This window comes from Equus asinus, chromosome 16 (genome assembly GCF_041296235.1).
Source record: "Equus asinus isolate D_3611 breed Donkey chromosome 16, EquAss-T2T_v2, whole genome shotgun sequence".
Lineage (NCBI taxonomy): Eukaryota > Metazoa > Chordata > Mammalia > Perissodactyla > Equidae > Equus > Equus asinus.
In genome coordinates, this window is record NC_091805.1 from 2,820,158 (window position 1) to 2,845,084 (window position 24,927).

General features: G+C 36.0%; 1 protein-coding gene across 13 annotated transcripts in view; it reads right to left on the reverse strand.

The window, feature by feature from the left end:
- ITGB3BP (integrin subunit beta 3 binding protein) overlaps positions 1–24,927 on the reverse strand; it is a 70,541-nt gene that overhangs the window by 36,809 nt on the left and 8,805 nt on the right. For 9 of the 13 annotated variants that reach the window (XM_070486462.1, XM_014855350.3, XM_070486461.1 and 6 more), the window contains one exon: positions 8,281–8,323. The exons of 2 other annotated variants lie outside the window; for them this stretch is intronic. In XM_070486462.1, the coding sequence (XP_070342563.1) occupies positions 8,281–8,323 (43 nt within the window). Of the gene's footprint in view, positions 1–6,654; positions 6,817–8,280; positions 8,324–24,927 lie in introns of all 13 variants that reach the window. 2 more of the 13 variants (XM_070486453.1, XM_070486454.1) reach the window with 1 other exon arrangement.

Sequence of the window (24,927 nt, forward strand, 5' to 3'; positions counted from 1 at the left end):
CTTCTGCCCTAAAAATCTGACTCCTACACTACACAGACATGTACATTTGGTTTTTGAGTGTCTCCCATAACTCTTGAATGATTTATGCAAAAAACCTGGAGAAGCTAGGAACATGTCATCCCTTGTGCCTAACCTTCTGAGTCCAGACTTCCTGACGAGATTCATGAGAAAAACTTACACCACTGTACATGGATGGACCAAACCTACTTACTCTCCTATCAGAGGACAGAGAGAAGCAGCGCTTTCATCTAGAAAGTGGGGCTGGAGACTAAGAAACAGAAGATGAATGTGTATTCAAGTCACTCAGAAACTTTTACGCAGCTGCAAAAAACTTATGTCAAAACCTATGTTTAATAGGAGACGGACAAATTTTAACTCCATGTTTACTGCTAGAAATCAAAGCTTTGTGCAAAATCCTGAATTTATGGGGAGGGGAGGACAGCATGCACCTGTCTGTCCCTTCCCTGACCCCTCCTCTTCTTCCTGAACTGAGAAGCCTGAGCTCCCTTGGCTTCGCTGACCCTATCACGAGGGCGTGTTTACTTGAGGGCTGATTGTGTTGTACTGGGTACTTCCTTTCTTTTCTGCTTTACTTTTGCTATATGCCGATCCTTTCCCCTTCCTCCTCTTTTCCCCAAGAAAACATAATGATAAATAAAGACTTACTGGTACTGAAAAAAAGAGGATATATAACAATTATACACACACACACACACACATCTACCAAGATAGCCCCAAAATACAAGGGCAAACATTGGCAGAATTAAAGGGAGAAATAGAAAATTCAACTATAATAGCTGGAAATATCAGTGCCCCACTTTCAACGGGCAGACCAACCAGACAGAAAACCAGCAAGGAAACAACAGACTTGAATAACACTCTATACCAACTAGACCTAACAGACATCCACAGAACCCTCCACCCAACAGGAGCAGGATACACATTCTTCTCAAGTGCACAAGTGACATTTGCCAGGATAGGAGATACATTAGATCATAAAACAAATCCCAGTAAATTAAAAAGACAGAAAACATAAAGAATGTTCTCTGATCACAATGGAAGAAAGTTAACAATAACAGAAGGACATTTGGAAAATACAAAAATATGTGGAAATTAAACAACACATTCCTAAATAACCAATCAAAAGGGAAATTGCAAAATACATTGAAGAGAACCAAAAATGAAACACAACATATATCAAAACTTAAGGGATGCAGAGAAATCAGTACTCAGAGGGAAATTTAAATACTTAGATTAAAAAAAGAAGAAAGCTCTCAAATCAATAACCTAACCTTCCACTATAAGAAACTAGAAAAAGAGCAAACTAAATCCAAAGGAAAGAAATAATATTAACATTAAAGAGAAAACAAATAAAATAAAGAATAAGAAAATAGAGAAGATTAACAATCTAAAAGTTGGTTCTTTGAAAAGAAAATCGACAAAACTTTAGCTAGACTGACTAAGAAAGAAAGAAAGGTTCAAATTACTAAAATCAGTAATGAACTGGGAGACATCACAACTGACCTTGGAGAGTGAAACAGGATTGTAAGGGGATACTATGAACGGTTGTATGCCAACAAACTGGATAACCTAGATGAAATGGACAAATTCCCAGAAATATACAACCTACGAGGATTGAATCATGAAGAAATGGAAAACTGGAATACATCAATAGAAAGTAAAGAGATTGGATAAATATTCAAAAAACTTCTAACAAAGAAAAGCCCAGGACCAGAGAACTTTGCTGGTAAATTCTAATAACATTTAAAGAAGAACTGACACCAATCCTTCTCAAATTCTCTCAAAAAATAGGGAACACTTCCTAATTCATTCTGAGAGCCCAGCATTACTCTGACACCAGAACCAGACAAATACATCACAAGAAAAGAAAACCACAGACCAATACCCCTTATGAATACAGATGTAAAAATCCTCAACATACTGGCAAACCGAAATCAGAGGCAAATAAAAAAAAGTATATATTATGACCAAGCAGGACTTATCCCATGAAAGCAAGGTTGGTTCAATAAAAAACCAATCGATGTAATACACCATATTAATAAAAAACACACATGATCATCTCAATAGATGCAGAAAAGCATTTGACAAAAGTCCAGCATCCTTTCATGATAAAAACACTCAACAAATTAGGAATAGAAGGGCACTTTCTCAATCTGATAAAGGGCATCTAGGACAAACCCACAGCCAAAACCATATTTAATGGTAAAAGACTGGATGCTTTCCCCTAAGATCAAGAAGGAGGCAATGGTGTCTATTTCTGCCACTGCTATTCAACACTGTTCTGGAGGTTCTAGCTAGGGCAATAAGAAAGGAAAAGAAATAAAAGGCATCTCTATTTGCAGATGACATAATCTGATGTACAGAATATCCTAAATAATCTATAAAAAAATATTAGACCTAATAAACAAGATGAGCAAAGCTGCACAATAATTAATATTCAAAAATCAGTTGTATTTCTATATACTAGCAATGGCCAATCTAAGGTGAAATTATAAAAACACTCACATTAGCATCAAAAAGAATATAATACACAGGAATAAATTTAACCAAAACAGTATAAGACTTGTATACTGAAACCTACAAAACACTGTTGAAAAAAATGAAAAAATTAAAATAAATACAAATACATCCTGTGTTCATGGCTTGGAAGAATTATTAATTTTAAGATAGCAAATTCCCCAAACTGTTCTGCCGTGTAATCCCTATCAAAATTCCAAATGTCTCTTTTTCAGAAATGGACGAAATGATCCTAAAATTCATATGGAATTGAAGGGAAATAGAATAGAAGAAGCAATCTCAAAAAAGAACAACGAAGTTGGAGGACTCACACTTCCTGATTTCAAACTGACAGTAATAGGACAGACCTACACATAAATGGAATCGATTTGAGAGTCCAGAAATAAAATCCATGAATTTATAGTCAATTGATTTTGAACAAGGGTACCAAGGGCATTCAATGGGGAAAAGAATAGCTTTTCAACAAATAGTGCTAGGAAGACGGAATATCCACATGCCCTTACCCTCACACAACGTGTACAAAAATAAACTCAATTAGGTCTTTGACCTAAATGTAAGAGCTCACACTATAAAACTCCCAGAAAGAAACAGTAAAAATTTGCATTACCATGGATGAGGCAACAGTTTCTCAGATAGGACACCTAAAGCACAAGCAATCAAAGTAAAAATAAATTGGACTTCATCAAAATTCAAAACTTTTGTGTGTCAAAGGACACTATCAAGAAAGTGAAAAGACAACCCAAAGAACTGATGCAAATTATATATCTCATAAGGTGAGAGTATTCAGAATACAAAAAGAATTCTTATAACTCAACAGTAAAAGACAAACAACCCAATTAAAAAATGGACAAAGGATTTGAATAAATATTTCTTCAAAGAAAATATACAGATGGCCAATAAACACATGAAAAGATGCTCAACATCGTCAGGGAAAGGCAAATTAAAACCATAATGAGATACCACTTCACACCCAGTAGGATGGCTAGAATCAAAAAGTCAGATAACAACAAGTGTTGATGAGAAAATGGAAAAATTGGAGCCCTCATAAACTGTTAGTGGAAATGTAAACTGGTGCAGCCACTGTAGAAAAGAGTTTGGCAGTTTCTCAAAAAGTTAAAGATAGAATTACCATATGACCCAGCAATTCCACTCCTAGGTACATAATCAAGAAAACTGAAAACATGTTCATACAAAACTTTGTACAAGAATGTTCATGGCAGCATTATTTGTAATAGTCAAAAAGTAGAAACAACCCAAATGTCCGTCAACTGAGGAATGGATAAACAAAAGGTGATATATCCATATAAAGGAATATGATTCAGCTATAAAAGGAACGGAGTAGTCAAATGCGACAACATGGACGAACCTTGAAAATGCTGTGCTAAACAAAAACAGTCAGTCACAAAAAGTCACATATTACATGATTTCATTTACATGAAATGCCCAGAATAGGCAAATCCATAGAGACAGCAAGTAAATTAGTAGTTGCCAGGGGCGGAGGAAACTGGAACTAACTGTTAATAGGTATTGGGTTTCTTTTTGAGGTGACGGAAATGTTCTGAAATCTGACAGTGGTGATGGTTGCACAACATGGTGAGTATAAACCACTGGTATACGTTTTAAATTGAATTTTATGTTACGTGAATTGCATCTCAATAAGAAATGCTGAAATTAAAAAAAGAGAACAATAGAATTGTCACAAAGTATATGAGCTAACTAGAGAATGTGAACAAAGATCATCCATTTGATGATCAGGGAATTACTGTTCATTTTGAAAGATACGATATTATTACAGTTTTTAAAGTCTTTATATTTTAGAAATAATTACTGAAGTATTTATGGATAATATGGATGATGTTTGAGATTTGTTTCAAAGTACTCTATTATAGGGGGTAATGAAGTATGTGTGGGAGAATGAAACAAGATTAGCTTTGTGTTGATAATTATTGAAGCTGGGTAATGAGAAGTGCATTGTCTCTATGTTTGAAATTCTTCATAATCAAAGATTTAAAAAAATCACTATTTTGTAACTGTAGTGAAATAAGGAATCTAGGAAATAATCATCAACGAATAAAAAACAACTAGGAGAAAGACTGTCAGAGAATTTTATTATGGGAGGATCAGGCTGGTAACACGTGAACCCTATAATCAAGACCATTTTGTGCCTCCTAAGGTGATACATTAGGAACTACAAAGACTATCTATGAGGCATTCCCACCAAAAATTTGAACCAGAATCTAACCAAGCCTCTAGCTTTAACCACCAGTTTTATAGGAAACATGAAAAACAGGGAAATCATTTAAAGGACATCATACACACACAAAAAAACCACCCCACAAACCCAGAATGTGGAATATGATTGTAAAACAAATGTCTCAGTTTTTTCAAAAAATAAAGTACAGGAAAGAGAGAGTGAGATTTTAAAAGATTTAAAAAGACTTAAGATATACAAGAACATTATAATGTGTAAACCTTGTTTGGATCCTGATTTTAATAAGCCAACTACCAAAGGATATTTTGAAACAACCATGGAAATGACTATGGACTAGGTGGAAGATATTATTAAGGAATTACTGTTAATTTTGTAAGGTATGATAATGGTACTGTGGCCATTATAAAGAAGTCATTATCTGTTAGAAATGCATACTAAAGAATATTCTGGGGGGCCAGCCAGTGGCACAGCAGTTAAGTGCGCACGTTCCGCTTCTTGGCGGCCCAGGGTTCGCCGGTTCAGATCCCGGGTGTGGACGTGGCACCACCTGACCACCTGGCAAGCCATGTTGTGGTAGGCATCCCACATATAAAGTAGAGGAAGATGGGCATGGATGTTCGCTCAGGGCCAGTCTTCCTCAGCAAAAAGAGGAGGACTGGCAGCAGATGTTAGCTCAGGGCTAATCTTGCTCAAAAAAATCCCAAACATTACTAACCACACCCACACAAAAAAAAGAATATTCTGATGAAATGCCATCTGGGACTTGTAAAATATTCCAGAAAAAACACAGATAGATACACACACACACACACATACATGTACTTAAATTCATGTGTGTGTGGGTACATATATACACATAAGAAGCAAAATTAGAGTATTAATAATTGTTGAAGCTGGGTGATGGCTACATGGGAGTTCATCATATTATTCTCTCTACTTTTGTGCTATGTTTGAACATTTCAGTAATAAAAAGGTAAGAAAGGAAGAAGGGACAGAGAGGGAGGGAGGGAGAAATGAAAGGAGTAGATTTGAGCCAGATCAGTAAGCAAGCTCGCAGAAGGTGAGCGATAAAACTGCCTAGTGCCCTAAGTGCAAAGTTCTTTCTAATTTCAGGAGTCGGCAGAAGCTTGTCTCAGAGAGATAAGACAAGGTTAGGCCGTGAGGATAATCAGACTTAGAAGTGTCCTACCAATAGTAAGGGAGGAATCCAGACTGGGTTTCTAAGTCCAAATCAGCAATCTCCCCTAGAGCCTGCCCTGCATTCCTTCCAGCAGCCTGAGTCAGCCTGAGTAGAAGAATGCTCCCCTCTTCCCATCATAGCATCTCCTTCTTCGATTCCTTCTCTGTGGTGGCCTGAAAGAGACTGGGTCACGCTGGCTAGGTATATGACCAGGTAGCCAGCTGTCTCTATAAATTCATCTGGACTGCTCTTGGCCGCAATTTTTAATAAATAATTCATCTGTTTCTGAAATTCCAGCTAGAAACAGTACTTGGAGGGCACTAAGCCAAGCAGCCCAAACACTGTAGGTGACCATAAGGTGAAACCTTAATCATTCCTCACTAACCTCCAACAATTTGGGAAGGTTCAGCAAATCTTGTACTTGCAATGTGCATTCTATATATTAAAGGAAGGTCACAGGGGATGACCCATACCTCTGGTTCTCCCATAGGAAAATCCTAAGGAAAATGACTCTTGCACACTTGCTCTAAAAATCACGGAGCATTAATCTCCATGAAGGTCTGTAGCTGTACTGGGAACACGGAGGTCTGGGAGAGGAAACAGCAGTAAATTAGGATGAACATGTGTCACTTTAACCAACTGGCGTAAGAGCCATCTCCTTTTCTTCGACATCAGAGTCTCCCTCCAACATCATACTGGTAGGGTAAAATGACCGCCAAGTTACCTCTACTTCTTCTCCAGCTCCACAGCAATTAGGTACTCTTAGAATTACAGGGATACATCTTGAGTGTCTGATTTTCCTTGCATGGGCTAAGGCAGCCTCAGGGGGATCACTGGCATGTGGGTAGAATCCTGGGAGCCAGGCTGCTTCAGGGCGAAGTTGTTACTGGAGGGGGTAGAAGCATGCATGTGGCTCAGGAAAGCAGCCCAGACAGCACCAGAGCAAAAGCTGTCAGATCTGAGATGTGACTACAGAGCTGCAGACACGTGACAAGGCCAAGAGTACAAAAGCTGAAAATATCAGAAATAGCTCACAAAATTGAAGAAAAATGTTGAAGAAAGGCCAAGCTAGGATGCTAGAACCTGTATTTAGCAAGTGGTGGCCATGTGATACCAAGCTAAGTCACTGGTTTTAAGGTACAGAATTGGGCCAAACATACAGTGTACTTTCCTAATACAGGTATTAGCTGTGGCACTGACTACCCTGACACATCCTGATCTGAAAAAAAAACGGACAGAAAGCCTGCCATGACGACAACCGTACTTCATGAAGAGGATGAATTCCTAAATGGCCATTCTTTTCCATTCAAATGATGTTACCATCTCCCAAAGAATAGTTTTGGGGCAGGACAGAACAGTATTTCATTTCAAGCTGGACTACTCTCTACCAAAATACCATTCTGACCAAAGAAACAGATGCAGAATTACAGTCACAGCTGCATTCTGTACAGAACAAGTTGGATAATGGTACTCTAAATTGCTAATTACACTGCTAATGATTGTTTTAGTGGCATTGCAGTATTTTGCCACCTTTGTTTAAATTTTTTTAAAAAAGAATCTAGGAAGTTTGTAAAATGGTAAATTGTTAAATATCAGTAAGTCTTCCAAAGAGAAATTCCAAATAAAAGGCATTTCTTGAAATGGCATTGTCATATGGGATTTTGTAGGACCCCATTTATCGACCAGCTATTTGTTTTACTTTCTCACCAATTTACTTGTGTTTAAGATTACCGAGGCCATAAATATCTCAGTATTAGTGTTTGTATCTAGATCCATAGTTGGTATGAAAAGATAATAAACTAACATATGTCATGATATGCTGGCATTGAGAATGTGCCATGACTAGGTTTACAAAAAGTAACAGCAACAGTACAATTTTATTTTTATTGTGACAACCGTGATGAAATTTATAACAGCGTTAGCATTTTATTGTTTAATCATGCCAGCGTACCTGAGGGAGGTAATTACATTTTTGATATAAAAATGCTGTTAATGTTTTTATTTCAATTTAGCAGATTATAGAAAGCAGATTAAAGCACTGTCATTGTTCCATGTGGTTTACTGTGCATTTAAGTGGCAGAATATTTTTTTCTACAAATAGTGAATTTCTATTAAATTAATTCATTAAGGTTTCCAAATAATTTGCATCTTAGATGAAACCCTGAAGCTGGCCAGGAACTTCCACACATAACATTTACAAAAAATATTTTATATGTAGAAAATGATATACCAATCATAATTATGTCATGATGTTTTTCAATAATTTTTATATTTAGTAAGGTAAATCAGCTATTAAAGAATTCAAAACAAATCTCGTTATCCAGTTACAAACTTATAAGTAAATACTTACATTGGCTTCGAATAGACCATCCAATTTCAGTGATCTTTTAACACTGCAAACAAAACATTTAAAAAAATCTTAGATTTGATGTGCTTTAAGGAGTCAAATATTTAAGAGTAATATATATAAACATTCTAAGTTACTTTCACCAACTAAAATAGAATAACATAAGAAAGCAATTTCACGATGATGAAACTGGTTCTTTTAAACAGCATATTTCAAGATGGAATCCTAATTAAATATTTAAATGGATCTTTTTACATATGTGGTTTATATATATGCACTATCATACAATTCAAACATTAAAGTCATATTATAAAACAATCTTACTAAAAATTTATATATTTGTGTGTTTTAAAATACCAATACTAAAAAATTATACATAAGAGCAAAATAATTTACATACCTTCAATGGAGATGTTGAAAGTATATTTTTTGCAGAAATAATGCACTAAGTATTAACATAAAGTACGAGCAAGGTGAGAAAAGTTTTGCACATTATTTCAGCTTTAAGCATGATTCAGTGCGCCCAGACTATGACCTAACTGAGGAACAGATGCTCTATGTCTTTATAAGCCCCAATCCATAAGAAAGTATTTTTTGTCTCCGTCACTAAACTGATTCAAGAACATGCCAGGCTCTCTCTGTGCAAAATCTGTTCTGCTAAACTGGATGCCCAGCTGTTGGTGACAATCCTTAGAAAGGAAAGCTGAATATTTATAATACTTTATTTCGTACAGCTGTCTTCTAAAGAGCAGTCAGCAACATTTTATTGAATGCAGACTAAATGCTCAAAGGAGAAAAAGGTCAATATAAATTAAAACTAGTTTTCCCAGTGACAAATGCAACATTAAAAGTACTTTCTTGATCCCTGAGAAATAGAAATTAAGTTATTTAAGATACTAGAGAATTTGAGAATAAAGAAAAAAAGGATTGTATTATAAAGGTTGTATTACAGAAAACAAAATTGTTATATAGATCCTAGAAAAAGACTATTCATAACTAACTACTGACTTCTAAACAAGTGACAGGAGCAAGAAAAAATAGAAGAGATGGACAATTTACAAAAATTACTGAGCAGTAAATATTAAATACAAAAATTTAATCCATCTAAAAAGGGTTCACTTAAGGGGCTGGCCCCGTGGCCGAGTGGTTAAGTTCGCGCGCTCCGCTGCAGGCGGCCCAGTGTTTCGTTGGTTCGAATCCTGGGCGCGGACATGGCACTGCTCATCAGACCACGCTGAGGCAGCGTCCCACATGCCACAACTAGAAGAACCCACAACGAAGAATACACAACTATGTACCGGGGGGCTTTGGGGAGAAAAAGGAAAAAATAAAATCTTTAAAAAAAAAAAAAAAAAAAGGGTTCACTTAATTGTGCTCCTATACCTATATTAGCCTATCACATAACATCATTCCTTAAGATTAATTAAACTGGTTTAAGGAATGACTCATATCTTTTAGAAGTCCACACGAAATCAATTTAATGTGACTTCTCAATGAAACAAGAAGAGAATAGAGGTAGGAACAAATAAAAACAGCAGATAATCCAAAAAAGTCTTTATGTTTAGCTTTGGAATATATATTACCCTATTCAGGTGTGTGAGATGTTTTCTTATTTTATAAAACTTCAAAAGGAGAAATCAAAAACTAAAAGTACACAGTACAGCATTTTTCACCCTTTGTTTTTAAATGCTGTTAAGACACAATACTACCTTTTAGAAGGAAACAAACCCCACCCTGACATTAACTGTTCAAAATGTTATTGCTTTATTATTGATGGCTAACTCTTAGAAAAAATAACTAAATGTTTGGATTTAAAAGACTTTCAGGTTGGGTCCTTGGTTGATCTAAGAAACCCTGAGAAATATGTAAAAGTAAACAAGAAAGTGATCACTTTATCTGTTATCTATCTCCCACTTTAACAGGGGAGTTGAGAATCTAAAAACATGATTTATTGTGGGTAATGTGGTTTTCACACAGTTCAGGCCTCTAACAACCAAAAGCTAGTAATATTTACAAGCATCATAAAAAGACTGAATAGACAAGAATAGGAGAAATCTAAGACATCACTTAGTTCATCCAAAAGAGAAGAGCTGGTATGAGCCCACAGCTTGAGAGAGAGACTCAGATCTCAGGTCCCGGGCATAACAAATCTTTGCTAAATTGAGGAGGAGGAGCTAAAGAAGAGGCAGAGAAGAGCAAATCTGCCAGGGGAATTTATGTTCATCTATTCTTACCATTCTGTTAGAACAGGGCCCCCTGTCAAGGGATCTTATTAAATTAAGCACCTACTACATGCTTTTATCCCCATTTTTACCCACTCTTTTACCAACAAACAACCGTAATACAAGCATGAGATGATGTTAAGTTGATTAGGGTGGTGTTTATAGGAATAGAGAAGAAGAAATGAATGAAACATATATCATAAAGGAAGACGAGGCAAAGCTTGATTAGATATATGGAATAAATATTTTCCTACAGCATTTACTCACTTGCTACCAGTATTAGTTAGTGACTAAAAGTGATAGATCTCTGGTAGTTCTGTAAAGTTACAAGCAGCTCTCATGGTTACTACCTTGGTTTAAAAAAATGGGCACCCTAAACTAGGCAAAGGACTCAAACAGACATTTCTCCAAAGATATACAAATGGCCAATAAACACATGAAACAATGCTCAACATTACTAATATTAGGGAAATGCAAATCAGAATCATGAGATACCACTTCACAACTGATAGGATGGCTACTATCAAAAAACCAGAAAATAAGTGTTGGACAGGATGTGGAGGAACTGAAACTCTTGTGTACTGCTGGGTGGGATTATAAAATGGTACCAAGGCTGTGGAAAAGTTTTTGCGTTCCTCAAAACATTAAACATAGAATTAGCATATGATCCAGCAATTCCGCTTCTGGATATATACCCAAAAGAACCAAAAGCAGGGACATGAACCGATATCTGTACACCCATGTTCATAGCAGCATTATTCACAACAACCAAAAGGTGAAAGCAATGCAAGTGTCCACCGACAGATGCATGAGTAAACAAAATGTGGCCCATACACACAATGGAATATTCTTCAGCCTTAAAAAGGAAAACAATTGAGAAACATGCTACAACATGGATGAACCTTGAAGACATTATGCTAAGTGAAATAAAGCAAACACAGAAGGACAAATACAATGACTCCTCTTAAATGAGGTACTCAAAGCAATCAAATTCATAAAGACAGAAAACGGAATGGTGATCGCCAGGAGCTGGGAGCTGGGTGAATAGGGAGTTACTGTTTAATGCTTACAAAGTTTCACTTTTGCAAGATGAAAAGTTATGGAGACGGATGATGGTGATAGCTACACAACAGTACTTAATGAACGTACTTAATGCCACAGAACTGTACATTTAAAAATGGTTAAAATGGTGAATTTTATATTATGCATATTTACAACTTAAAAATAAATAAAGTTTTCAAATGGACACCTACTTCTTGCACCCTAATTACCTTCCTCTTATGAGTAGCCTTATAACCTCTGCAGGTTACTTCTCACTTCCAACTTAACCCAAGTTTCCACCTATGCCCACAATTTAAATACCTTATTCCATCTTTAGGTGTGTTAGGTTTGAGTTTGCTGGATCAAAATTCTGGTTGCTACCAGGATTACTGCTGTTGAGAATTTAAGAAAGATAAACACATCTGACATGCAATTTTATATCAACAGGAATGCAAAGTACCTTATGTTTACAGAGTTAGCAATATTACTAAGACTATCCTCCTCTATTTTATTTACCTTACCACATGACAGAACCCTGAATAGGATTCTCGGATTCATCAGAGCAGAATAAGTGGATAAGTTTCATTACATAAAGTTACTAACATCAGTGACAATGTTAAATTATTCTAGAAAAAAATGAACTATCATTTGATTCTTAAGAACCAAGAATGCCACCTCAAAAGCTCATGAAGTTACATGATTTGAGGTTCTCTTACAGGACTTTTAAAATATTGGATTAAATAAAATTTGAATAGCAGAGCTGAGGGTACGAGAGTGTGTGGAGGGAGGCAGATAAACTTAGTAAAGCAGTTCAGACTCAGGGAGCCTTGATGCTAGCTACGCCAAATTCTTCCCCTAAGCTTGCGCAAATCACATAATCTCACTAAGCTTTATAAAGTTGATGGTAATATTGGCCTGTAAAGTAGTAGGAATTTCTGAACGGAAGATAAAAATATCACCTAGTATGTCAATGCTTCCATTTACTCCCTACTATAATGAAGATGATAATACTGCTAGCTACAATTTCACAAGAGTGTTCAGAGGATTATTGAGTATGCTTATGAGATGCTTAGAAATCCTTTGATGAAGGGCAACAGCCAAATTCACATCCTATGGTTTATTTTCCATTCTACGTATGTGAATGAGCAAAAGAAGGGAGAACAATCTCCAACATACTTTCTGCATTCTTCCTTTCACTCAAGCCTATGCTCTTTCGTGTTCAACATTCATAGTGGTCACACGATAATGGGAACATCACTGCACTACATGTAGAAATACGAAAGCACCTAAATAAATGATTAGTCCGCTGTTATTCCTCATGACGAAACTGGCCAAAACCGTAACCAGTTATTGGGCAATATATTTATGATGTCAAAAGCTTCTTTTCTCAAAAGATTGATAGGAAATAGCTCAAGAATTCTTACAGAAGTAAAGGGATATATTTGGGAATACTGACCCCAGAAGACAAATGGATGGAGGTGACATGCTCTTTGGGTTGCATAGAATGAGAAATGCCAGAAGATCATTTTACGCCTAAATGGGTACTCTCAAAAATGAACATTAATAAAATACTCATTACTATTACCTTCTGCAAGGAACTTAGAAATACACACGTGTGTGTATCATCACAGAAACACATACATATAAAGGACATAAGTGAGTTCTTTAAAAGAGTCTATTGAAAGGGGCCAAATAAGTTTATCAGAATTAAGTACGGTGGGTGGGTGACATTTTACATACTTTTTTGTAGGTATTATATTTTACAGCATAAAGATTAACATAATAAACTAACATTGGTGTCCACCCTCCCCTTGAGACTGCAGCACAATCATCACTAAGGAGTGTCCCTGACACTGTGCAGTGTGCACTGAGGATCTTTCCCCTCCAACCCCACAGCACTGTGTGTACGTGCCTCTCACTGAACGAGCACAGTGAAACAAGCTCTCCATGTGTCTCCTTCCTCCCCAGACTAAGAGACTTAGACTAGCACTCTCTGTTAACTAGCTGGTTATGAGTTCTAAAAATGTTTGTTGAACACTCCGAATAAAATTAAAACTCCAACAAAGTACAGTATCTGTTCATATTTGAATCCCCAAAGCGTGACACAGTAACTGGCCCAAAGGTGTTATATAAATTAGTGATTTATTTAATTAATTGTATTTATTTTTAACCTAAAACCTCAGTCTCAAATTCAAGAATACATTTAATTCCTTTAATTTTTTTATGATCCTCCAATTCTATTTAAGGTAGGTTAAATGGAGGTTCCCAAAGGATGTCATATTAACACAGTCTTATATCTCTATGGTAGTCTCTTACGTGGATGTGTGTCTTATCAGTTCTGGAAAAAATCTAAGCCATAATCTCCTCAAATATGGACTCTCCTTCATTCTACCTTTCTGAGACTTCATCTAGAAGTAATTTCAGACTTCATTATTCCATTTTCCATATCTCTAACCTCCTATTTCTATCACTGGCCTCTATGCTGCATTTTGGGCAACTTCTTCAGATCTGTGTTCCAGTTGTCTAATTCTCTCTTCAGTTGTGTCTAACTTACTGTTTAATCCATCCATTAGTAGTTTTTTTTTAAAACAATTTGATGAGTTTTGGGGATAACTTTTAATTTTTATATAACTTAAATAAATAGAACTTAAATAGAACTTAAAAAAAAAAGTTCTAGGAATAAGAGATCTTGTTATCCTTTACCCAGACTTACCACGTGTTTACATTTTGTACCATTTGCTTTATCATTCTCTCTAAAAAACATACATTTATTTTTATGCACATAATCTTTCTTATGAGCCATTGGGAATAAGTTAGACACATTGTATACCTTTACTCATATACAACTATCAAAATCATAAAATCCTCTTTTGAGCTACACTTGATGTATACCATATTATTTTCAGGTGTACAACATAACAATTCGAGATATATATATATATGTGTGTGTGTGTGTGTATATATATACACACATATATATAGTGAAATGATCCTGACAATAAGTCTAGTTAAGAGCCAACACTACAGTCAAAACTTTTTTCTTGTGATACACTTTCAAATATACAATACAGTATTATTAACTATGGTCACCATGCTGTACATTATCTACCCAGAACTTACTTATTTTATAGCTGGAAGTTTGTATCTTTTGACCACCTTCACCCATTTGGCTCAACTACCTACCTCTGGCAACTACCAATTTGGTCTCTGTATCTATAAATTTGGTGTTGGTTGGTTTGTTTGTTTTTACCTTCAACATGTGAGTGACATCATATGGTATTTGTTTTTCTCTGCTTGACTTATTTCACTTAGTATAATGCACTCAAGGTTCATCCATGTTGTCACAAATGACAGGATGTCCTTTTTTATGGCTCAATAGTATTCCACTGTAGATACATACCACATCTTCTTTATCCATTCATCCAATGGTGGACACTTAGGTTGCTTCCATGTCTTGGCTACTGTAAACAGTGCTGCAATGAACGTTGGGGTGCAGGATATATTTGAGTTAGTGTTTTCGTTTCCTTCAGATAAACACCAAGAAGTGAGATTGCTGGATCGTATGGTAGTTCTATTTTCAATTTTTTGAGGAACCTCAAAACTGTTTTCCATAGTGGTTGCACCAATTTACATTCCCACCAACAGTGCACAAGGGTTCCCTTTTCTCCACCTCACCAGCACTTGTTATCTTGTCTTTTTGATAACAGCCATTCTGATAAGTGTGAGCTGATAGCTCATTATGGTTTTGATTTGTATTTCTCTGATGATTAGTGATGTTGAGCATTTTTTTTAAATTGCAGTAACACTGGAATACAACATTATATAGCTTTCAGATGTACATCATAATATATTTTGAATTCTGTGTAGATTACATCTCGTTCAACACCCCAAAACTAACTATATTCCATTATACTCCACCACACAAGTGAACCTAATTGCCCCTTTTGCCCTCCCCCCACCCTCTATGGTAACCACCAATCCAATCTCTGTTGCTGTGTGTTCGTTTGTCATTGTTTTTATCCTCTACTTATGAGTGAGATTATATGGTATTTGACTTTCTCCCTCTGACTTATTTCACTTAGCATAATACCCTCAAGGTCCATCCATGTTGTCACAAATGGCCAGATTTCATCATTTCTTATGGCTGAGTAGTATTCCATTGTGTATATATACCACATCTTCTTTATCCATTCATCCCTTGATAGGCGCCTAGGTTCCTTCCAAGTCTTGGCTATTGTGAATAATGCTGCAATGAACATAGGGGTGCATTTATCTTCGTGAATTTGTGTTTTCAAGTTCTTCAGATAAACACCCAGCAGTGGAATAGCTGGATCATATGGTACACCTATTCCTAATTTTCTGAGGATACTCCATACTGCTTTCCATAGTGGCTACACCAGTTTGCACTCCCACCAGCAGTGTACGCGGATTCCCTTCTCTCCACACTCTCTCCAACACCTGTTGTTTCCTGTCTTATTAATTATAGCCATTCTGACCAGAGTGAGGTGATATCTCATTGTAGTTTTGATTTTGAGCACTTTTCATGTACCTGTTTGCCATATCTTCTTTGGAAAAATGTTTATTTGGATCCTTTGCTCATTTTTAAATCAGATTTTTTTTTTTGCTATTGAGCAATATGAGTTCTTTGTATATTTTAAATATTAATCCCTTACAGATGTATGAATTGCAAAAGAAAATTTTCTCCCATTCTGTAGGTTGCCTTTTCATTTTGTTGATAATTTCCTCTGCTGTGCAGAAGCTGATGTAGTCCCATTTGTACATTTTTGCTTTTGTTGCCATTGCGTTTATAGTAAAATACAAAAAATCAACACCAAGACTGATGTCAAGGAGCTTATCACTTATGTTTTATTCTACAGTTTTTTAGTTTCAGGTCTTATATTCAAGTCTTTAATCCATTTCAGTTGATTTTTGTGTATGGTGTAAGATAGGGATCCAGCTTCAGTCTTTTTCTTGTGGCTGTCCAGTTTTCCAAACAGCTTTCAATAAAGAGATTGTCCTTTCCCAGTTGCATATTCTTGGCTCCTTTGCTGTAGACTAACTGACCACATATGTGTAGGTTTATTTCTGGGCTCTCTTTTCTGTTCCATTGATCTATGCGTCTGTTTTCATGCCAATGCCAGACTGCTTTGATTACTACAGCTTTGTAATACAGTTTGAAATCAGAGAGTATGATGCTTCCAACTTTGTTCTTCTTTCTCAAGATTGCTTTGGCTATTCAGGGTTTTCTGTAGTTCCATACAAATTTTAGGATTATTTGGTTTTATTTCTATGAAAAATGTCATTCGAATTTTGATAGAGATTACATTAAATCTGCAGGTTGCTTTGGTTGGTATGAACATTTTAACAACATTAATTCTTCCGATCCACAAGCATGGAATATCTTTCCATTCATTTGTGTCTTCTTCAGTTGTTTTCATCAACGTCTTATAGTTTTCAGTGTACATGTCTTTCACCCCTTTAGTTACATTTACTCCTAGGTATTTTATTCTTATTGATGCAGTCGTAAATGGGATTGTTTTCTTAACTTCTCTTTCTGGTAGTTCATTATTAGTGGATATCCATCAAAATCAGAACACCTACCACTGACACAATATTATTACCAACATTCCACATTCAGATTTTATTACTTGTTCCAATAATGTCCTTTATAGCCAATTTTCCTCCCAGTTTAGGATCTAATCCTGAGTCACTTTTTGCATTTAACTGTCTCATCTCTTTAGACTCCCCTAATCTAGAACAGCTGAACTCTTTTCTTGACTCGGACATTTTTCAAGAGTATAGGCCAGCTGTTTTTGTAGAGCATCTGCCAATTTGGGTTTATGTGATGTTTCCCCATAAAAGGTTAAGCATTTTAGGGCATAATATCACAAAAGTGATGTTGTATCCTTTTGGAAGCATGATAATTTGAATTTGTCACAATATCAGAGATATGTATTTTGATCATTCATTAAGATGTTATCTGCCAGTTTTCCCCAATATAATAAGAAATTGTATATGTAAAAATCTTGTTTCATATCAAACTTTCTCCCAATATTAAGAGCTATTCATGTTGTTTTTTTCTTTTTTTTTTTGCTGAGGAAGATTCACCTGAGCTAACAACCATTGTTAATCTTCCTCTTTTTGTATGTGAGCCACTGTCGCAGCATGGCCACCAACAGACAAGTGGTATAGTTCTGTGCCTGGAACTGAACCCAAGCTGCCAAAACAGAATTTGCCAAACTTAACCACTAGGTAACCAGGGCTGGCCCTGATTTTCTAATTTTATCATTCTTTTATATTTATTAGGTAGCTTTCTACTCCAGGGAAGAGCTTTCCTTTCTCCTCTCTTTAATAGTGATTTATTGCACTGCTTCTTTTTTTCTTTTTTTTTTCCCCAAGGAAGATTAACCCTGAGCTAATATCTGCCAATCTTCCTCTTTTTCCTGAGGAAGACTGGCCCTGAGCTAACATCCGTGCCCATCTTCCTCTACCTTATATGTGGGACGCCTATCACAGCATGACTTGCCACGTGGTCCCATGTCCGCACCCAGGATCCAAACCAGCGAACCCCAGGCCGCCAAAGCAGAACGTGCACACTTAACCGCTCTGTGCCACCAGGCCGGCCCCCTCTCCTCTCTTTATATATTCACTTATTTATATCACCATGGAATCATGGAATTTTCTTTTATCTAATGAATTACAATCAATTCCTGTCAATTATTTTGATGTTCAATTGTCCCAGATTCGGCAATGGGACCATTTCCCTTTTACACTGCCTCCAATCTACCCTACCCGTAATTCTTTGAGCACTTCCTTACTTTCCAGCACAAAAAAATGTTCTCTTCCCTAGCCCTAGAATTAGCTTTTGCTTCAACAGACTTTGTTCTTTTTAGTGGGCAATGGTATTTAGAAATCACGATCTGGGCCCTAGATTTCTTCACTGCGACTGATGTCATTGCTTATAGGCAAAAGACAGAGCTAGAACAGAAAATACACACACACACACACACACACAAACACACAACTGGTAGCTTTATATGTATATTAAAAAATCCACAATTTCATAGATACCTCCAATTCCAAACCAATATATTTTAAATTCTTCTATCCAACAGTGAAAACCCAGCTCCCATTATCTGCAATACACTTATTATTTGCTCAAGCCTAGAATGCACAGAAACTAGTTTTGGAAACAGGAACCCAAACCTCTGTGCTAAAGCAAATCTATGTACTAAGATTCAATATTTACCTAGTATTCTTAAAATATAAAATATATATACAGCCATTCTACTATGTGTTAGTGTTTCAATATTTCCCTGATGTCTAACAAAATGCTTATTTACCATTCATACAACTTCTTTTCATTAAGTATTGGTTCAAGTCTTTGTACTATTATTGTAATGAGGCTTTTTTCCTTTTACTGTTGAGTCATAAGAGTTCTTTACATATTCTAAATAAGCATCCTTTGTCTCAGGGTTTAATCTCCAAAATATATAAAGAAGTCACACAACTCAACAAAAAAAAACCAAACACCACGATCAAAAAATGGGCAGAGGATACGAACAGACGTTTCTCAAAGAAGCTATACAGATGGCCAATAGGCACATGAAAAGATGTTCAACATCACTAATCAGCAGGGAAATGCAAATCAAAAATACATTAAGATATCACCTTATATCCGTTAGAATGGCTATAATCACCAAGACAAAAAACAATAAATGTTGGAGAGGATGTGGAGAAAAGGGAACCCTCATACACTGCTAGTGGGAAAGTAAACTGGTGCAGCCACTATGGAAAACAGTACGGAGATTTCTCAAAAAAATTAAAACCAGAAATACCATATGATTCCACTATTCTACTACGGGGAATTTATCCAAAGAATGTGAAATCAACAATTCAGAGATTTATGCATCCCTGTGTTCATTGTAGCATTATTCACAACAGCCAAGATGTGGAAGTAACTGAAGTGCACAAGAACTGATGAATGGATAAAGAAGATGTGGTATACGTATGTATACACACACACACACACAATGGAATACTACTCAGCCATAAAAAAAAGAGAAAATTGTCCCATTTGCAACAACATGGATGGACCTTGAGGGTATCATGTTAAGCGAAATAAGCTAGACACAGAAAGACAAAAACCATATGATTTCACTCATATGTGGAAGGTACACAAATACGTGGACAAAAAGAGCAGATTAGTTGTTACCAGAGGGGAAGGGAGTTGGTGGGTATAAGGGGTAAAAGGGTATGTACATGGTGACTGACAAGTAATAATGTACAACTGAAATTTCACAATGTTATAAACTATTATGACTTCAATAAAACAAAAAAGAATCCTTTGTCTGTTAACGTCTTATATTTTCTCCCAATACATTGCTTGATAATTCATTTTCTTAATGGTGTCTTTTGATGAGGAAAAGTTTAAAATTTAGATTGTCTAATTTACTTTTTTCTTTTATGGTTATTATTTTTTGTATCTTGTCTGAAATTTTATCTACCCCATGTTGTAACAACATTCTCATATATTTCCTTTCAGAAACTTTACCTCTTACATTTATATGCTATACCTCAAATTAATTTTTGTGTATAGGATAACATAGAAGACAAAGTTGTTTGGTTTGTTTTTCTATATGGTATTCTAGGACCACTTGGAAAGACTTCTCTTTCCTCCACTGAATTGTTTTGGCACTTTTGCAGGTATACTCATGGACTTTCTATTTGTCTCCATTTCATCTAATTGTCCTTATGCCCAAGCTATATTGACTTCATTACCACTTTAGAGTAAGTCTAGTTAGTGTAAGTACTTCAACTTCATTCTTCTTTTCTAAGATTGTTTTAGCTATTAAGTCCTTTGCCTTTTCATAAAAATTCTGGAATCAGTTTTTCTATTTCTATAAAATGCGTGGTGGGATTGACAAGAACTGCATTGAATCTAAAGATCAATTGGAGAGACCTAATATTTTAACAATATCAAATCTTCCAATCCATAAACATTCCCCTATTTATTTAGATCTTTATTTTCTCTAAGCAACATTTTGTAATTTCACTGTAGAAATCTTGCATGTCTTCTGTTCAACTTATAAATATTTTTTATGTAATTATAAATGGAAAAATTTAAGGCTCAATTTCCAGGTGTTTATTGCTAAAATGTAGAAATAGAACTAATTTTTGTAAACTGACCTTGTGCTCTGCATCTTTGCTAAATAGTTCTAATGACTATTCGTTTTGCAGATTCCTTAGGATTTTCCATGTTCATGGTCATATCATTGGTGGATCATCAATTTTACTTTTTCCTTTTCAACATGTGTTTCCTTTCTTCTTAGTACTTTGTTGAAGAGAAGTGGTGAGAAGGCACATTCTTGCCTTGTTCCTAATCTCAGAAAGAGTGTTCAGGACTAAGTATGACATTTGTAGGTTTTTCAGAGGAATGAGTTCCCTTTTATTCCCAGTTTGCTGAGTTATTATTTTATCATGAATGGGTGTGTTCTTTGTACAACTATTAACATGATCTCTTTTATTCTTTTTAAAAAAACCCATTGATTTTCAAATCTTGAAACAACTTCCATTCTTGGGACAAACCCCACTTGGATACGCTGTTGTACATATTATGTCCACATATGTTATAAACTCCACAACAGTGTTATAATTTTTGCTATAAATTCATGTCCCTTCAAGAAATTACAAGCAAAAAAAATATAATCTTTTATATTTTACCACGTATCAACTGTTCCCAGTAATCTTCACAAAAACAAAAATTCGCATCTGGTGTCATTTTCCTTCAGTTCAAAGAACTTCTTTCAGTATTTCTTCTACGCGGGTCTGCTGGTGACAACCTTTCTCAGTTTTTATCTGATATCATCTTTATCTCACCTTCATTTTGAAGGATAGAGTCTTTAGATATAGAATTCTGGGTTGAAGGTTCTTTCCTTGTAGCACTTTTAAAATGTCATTCCACTGTATTCTGACCTCCATGTTTCTGAAGAGAAGTCAACTTTTGTTTGAATGGTTTCTCGTACATGTAAAGTACCACATTTCTCTGGCTGCTTTCAATATTTTCTCTTCACTTTTAGTTTTCATCAGTTTGACTACTGTATTATATGTACTTATGTGCATACAAATACATATGTTTGATCTTGACTGGAGTTTGTTGATCTTCTTAGATCTGTAATTTTATGTTTTTCAGCAAAACTGAGAAACTTAGAGGCCATTATTTCTTAAAATATATTTTTTTGCTCCATTCCCATTCTCCTTTGTTCCTAGGTCTCTAATTACACATATTAGACCATTTTATATTGTACTGGAAGTCACTGAGGCTCTGTCTTGGCTTTTATTAGATAATTTCTACCGTTCTATCTTCAAGTTCCTTTCTTCTACTATATAGCCCATACAGTAAATATTTTCATTCCAGACATTATACTTCTCAAATACAGAATTTCCATTGCTTCTTTTTCTCTTCTCAGATTCCCCACGTATTCTTTCATTATGACCATTTTTTCCCCTTTAAGTCCTTGAACATATTTATAGTAGGTACTTTAAAGTCTTTGTTGGCTATTTCTAAAATCTAGGTCATCTTGGGGTCATTTCAATTGATTATTTTTTCACTCAACAATGAGTCATATTTCCTTTTTTGCGTGTCTGGTACTTTACTGCCTTTTGGACACTGCAGATAATGTGACATAGAGATTCTAGATTCTGTTATCTTACTCTTAACAGTGTTGTTCTGTTCTAGAAGGCATTTAACTTGACTAAGGTCAAACTCTAAAATCTGTCTCCCCTATGATGGCAGCAGCTGAAATCTCTGCTCAGTTCTTTCAGCATTCCAGCTGTTGATTCTGACAGGTTTTTTTTTTTTTAAAGATTTTATTTTTTTCCTTTCTCCCCAAAGCCCCCCGGTACATAGTTGTATATTCTTCATTGTGGGTCCTTCTAGTTGTGGCATGTGGGATGCTGCCTCAGCATGGTTTGATGAGCAGTGCCATGTCCGTGCCCAGGATTCGAACCAACGAAACACTGGGCCACCTGCAGTGGAGCACGCAAACTTAACCACTTGGTCACGGGGCCAGCCCCCTCTGACAGGTTTTAGGTAGTCTCCTCAATCAATGTGCAGTTCAGAGATTCACCAAGGATTTGGGCATTTTATACCCAGATTTTGGAGCTACCCTCTTTTGAGGATTTTCTCTTTATTTTCAAGCAATTATGGTAATCCCAGACTCTCATCCTGACTCTTTAAACCAGTAAAACTGGAGCTTTCTGTTAAGTTCTAAGCTCCACACCATATGGACCACCCTCTGGTAAAACACTATAAATGCAGACCTTGCTCATGGCAGTTGCATTCCTTCAAGGGTCTACTCCCCTCCAATTTCTGCCTGCTGTGGCTGCTCTCCACCGCCTTCCTCAGACTGTTGTTTTTCATGTTTTGTCCAGAGTTTAAAATTGTTATCTACGGAAGCTTCAGTGCAATAAAAGCCACTCTGACATGGAACTCCATCTACTGAGTTTTTATTTCAACAATTATATTTCTTTGTTTATAACATCCTAATCCATCCCAGTTTAAAATCTGCCTAGTCATTTTGGGTAGTCTCTTATCACTTGCTACTTGTTGTGATTCAACATTTTATTTTGTTAAGCATTCTGTACAACTATTTCATATCGCATCTCTGACAATTCCATTTTGTAAAGTCTTTGGGATCTAAATCTGTTGGTTATTATGCGTTCTAACTTTCACTCATGGTAGTTTGTTTCCTTTTGTGCTCAGTTATCTATGATTTCGGATATTTGGTGCTCTTAACCTGTTACAAAACTAGGGGCCCAAACTGAGGATGCTGTGCTCCAGAGATGCACATTTGATTTCATCACTAGCCAAGGGAGCCATACCAACTGGGGATCGCTTTAGCTTTCTTCTCAGCTTAACTGCAAAGTCTCTTGTTTAACTCCTTTACCTTGCCTCTCACCCAAGGCTTAGTCTATCAAGCACAACACGCATGTCAGTATTTATATTCAGGGCAATCACCTTTCATCTGTGCTTACTGCTTATAGTTCTGCCTCCAGGTCACTGTTTTTCTTTCACCTCTTGAGATTTAATTTCCTACAAGTCCACTAATGCAAAGAAAAGTAGGATTTGAGCCAGATCTAGTTGTTTTTGAATGACAGGGACTTTCAGAGATTCTGTTCTGCCATATCATGGGAGTCTCTCACGCCATATAACGATGCTGTATTCTACCTTCCTCACTTCCGTCTTTACTTTTTCAGTGACTTTTACAAGCAGGATAGAATTGTATTTAAAACTCATACTTTTTACACTTATATAAAGTACTAACAACTTAAATCTTCTTCAAAAATGTATGATAGTTTTTTTTTTTTTTGAGGAAGCTTAGCTCTGAGCTAACATCTGCCACCAATCCTCCTCTTTTTGCTGAGGAAGACTGGCCCTGAGCTAACATCCATGCCAATCTTCCTCTACTTTATATGTGGGATGCCTGCCACAGCATGGCTTGACAAGTGGTGTATAGGTCCGCACCGGGGATCCGAACCAGCGAACCCTGGGCTGCTGAAGCAGAACATGTGAACGGAACCACTGCACCACTGGGCTGGCCCCCATGATACTTTTAAAGTAAAAGAATTTACAGAACTTTGAATATCTGCTATGATTCAAAGGATGTTTATTAAACGGCTAACTTTTACTTGGGCTCACGCATCATTTCAACTCTGTTTCTTTATAATCAACCCACAATAAAAATCTTTGTACTTAGCATTACCACCAGCACGACTACAGACCCAGACAGGTGCAGTCAAATAGCTTTTCAGATCCAGAATATGCTTATATTCATTGTTGTCTAGGAAGGAAAAGAAAATTTTCAAAGTTCTCTCAGAAAACTCAGATTTTTATGAATACATCATCAGTATGGATCCCACAGAAATACTGGTACAAATAGTTTTCTCCAACACTAACGCTATTCCAACTTTATCACCTTAAGTCAGTCTATAGCTTGGAAAAGAATAAAACTGACTCTCACAGGAACAGATGGAACGTCCTTGGCTGAATCAGCATGCTGACCCACACTACTTAGAAAGACTAAGTAGGTGGTACTAAGAAACTTTACAAAGGAAAAGATGTAAAGGGAAAAAAGCACAAAAATGGGCCTTTATTATTTATAGGAAGAACTATTATAAAAGTTCGTTTGAGTTTAGTATTATGCAAATATAAGCGTGGTGTCAAATTTGTCTACAGAGGATGAAATCTTTTCAAAGTGGCACCTTTGTCATTCAATTAATGAATATTTATTAACTATTTTATCCATGAGGACACTGAGTAACAATCTAAGGGTCACATAGCTGGTAAAGTAGCAGCACCAAGATTCAAACCCTTGTTTGTCTTACT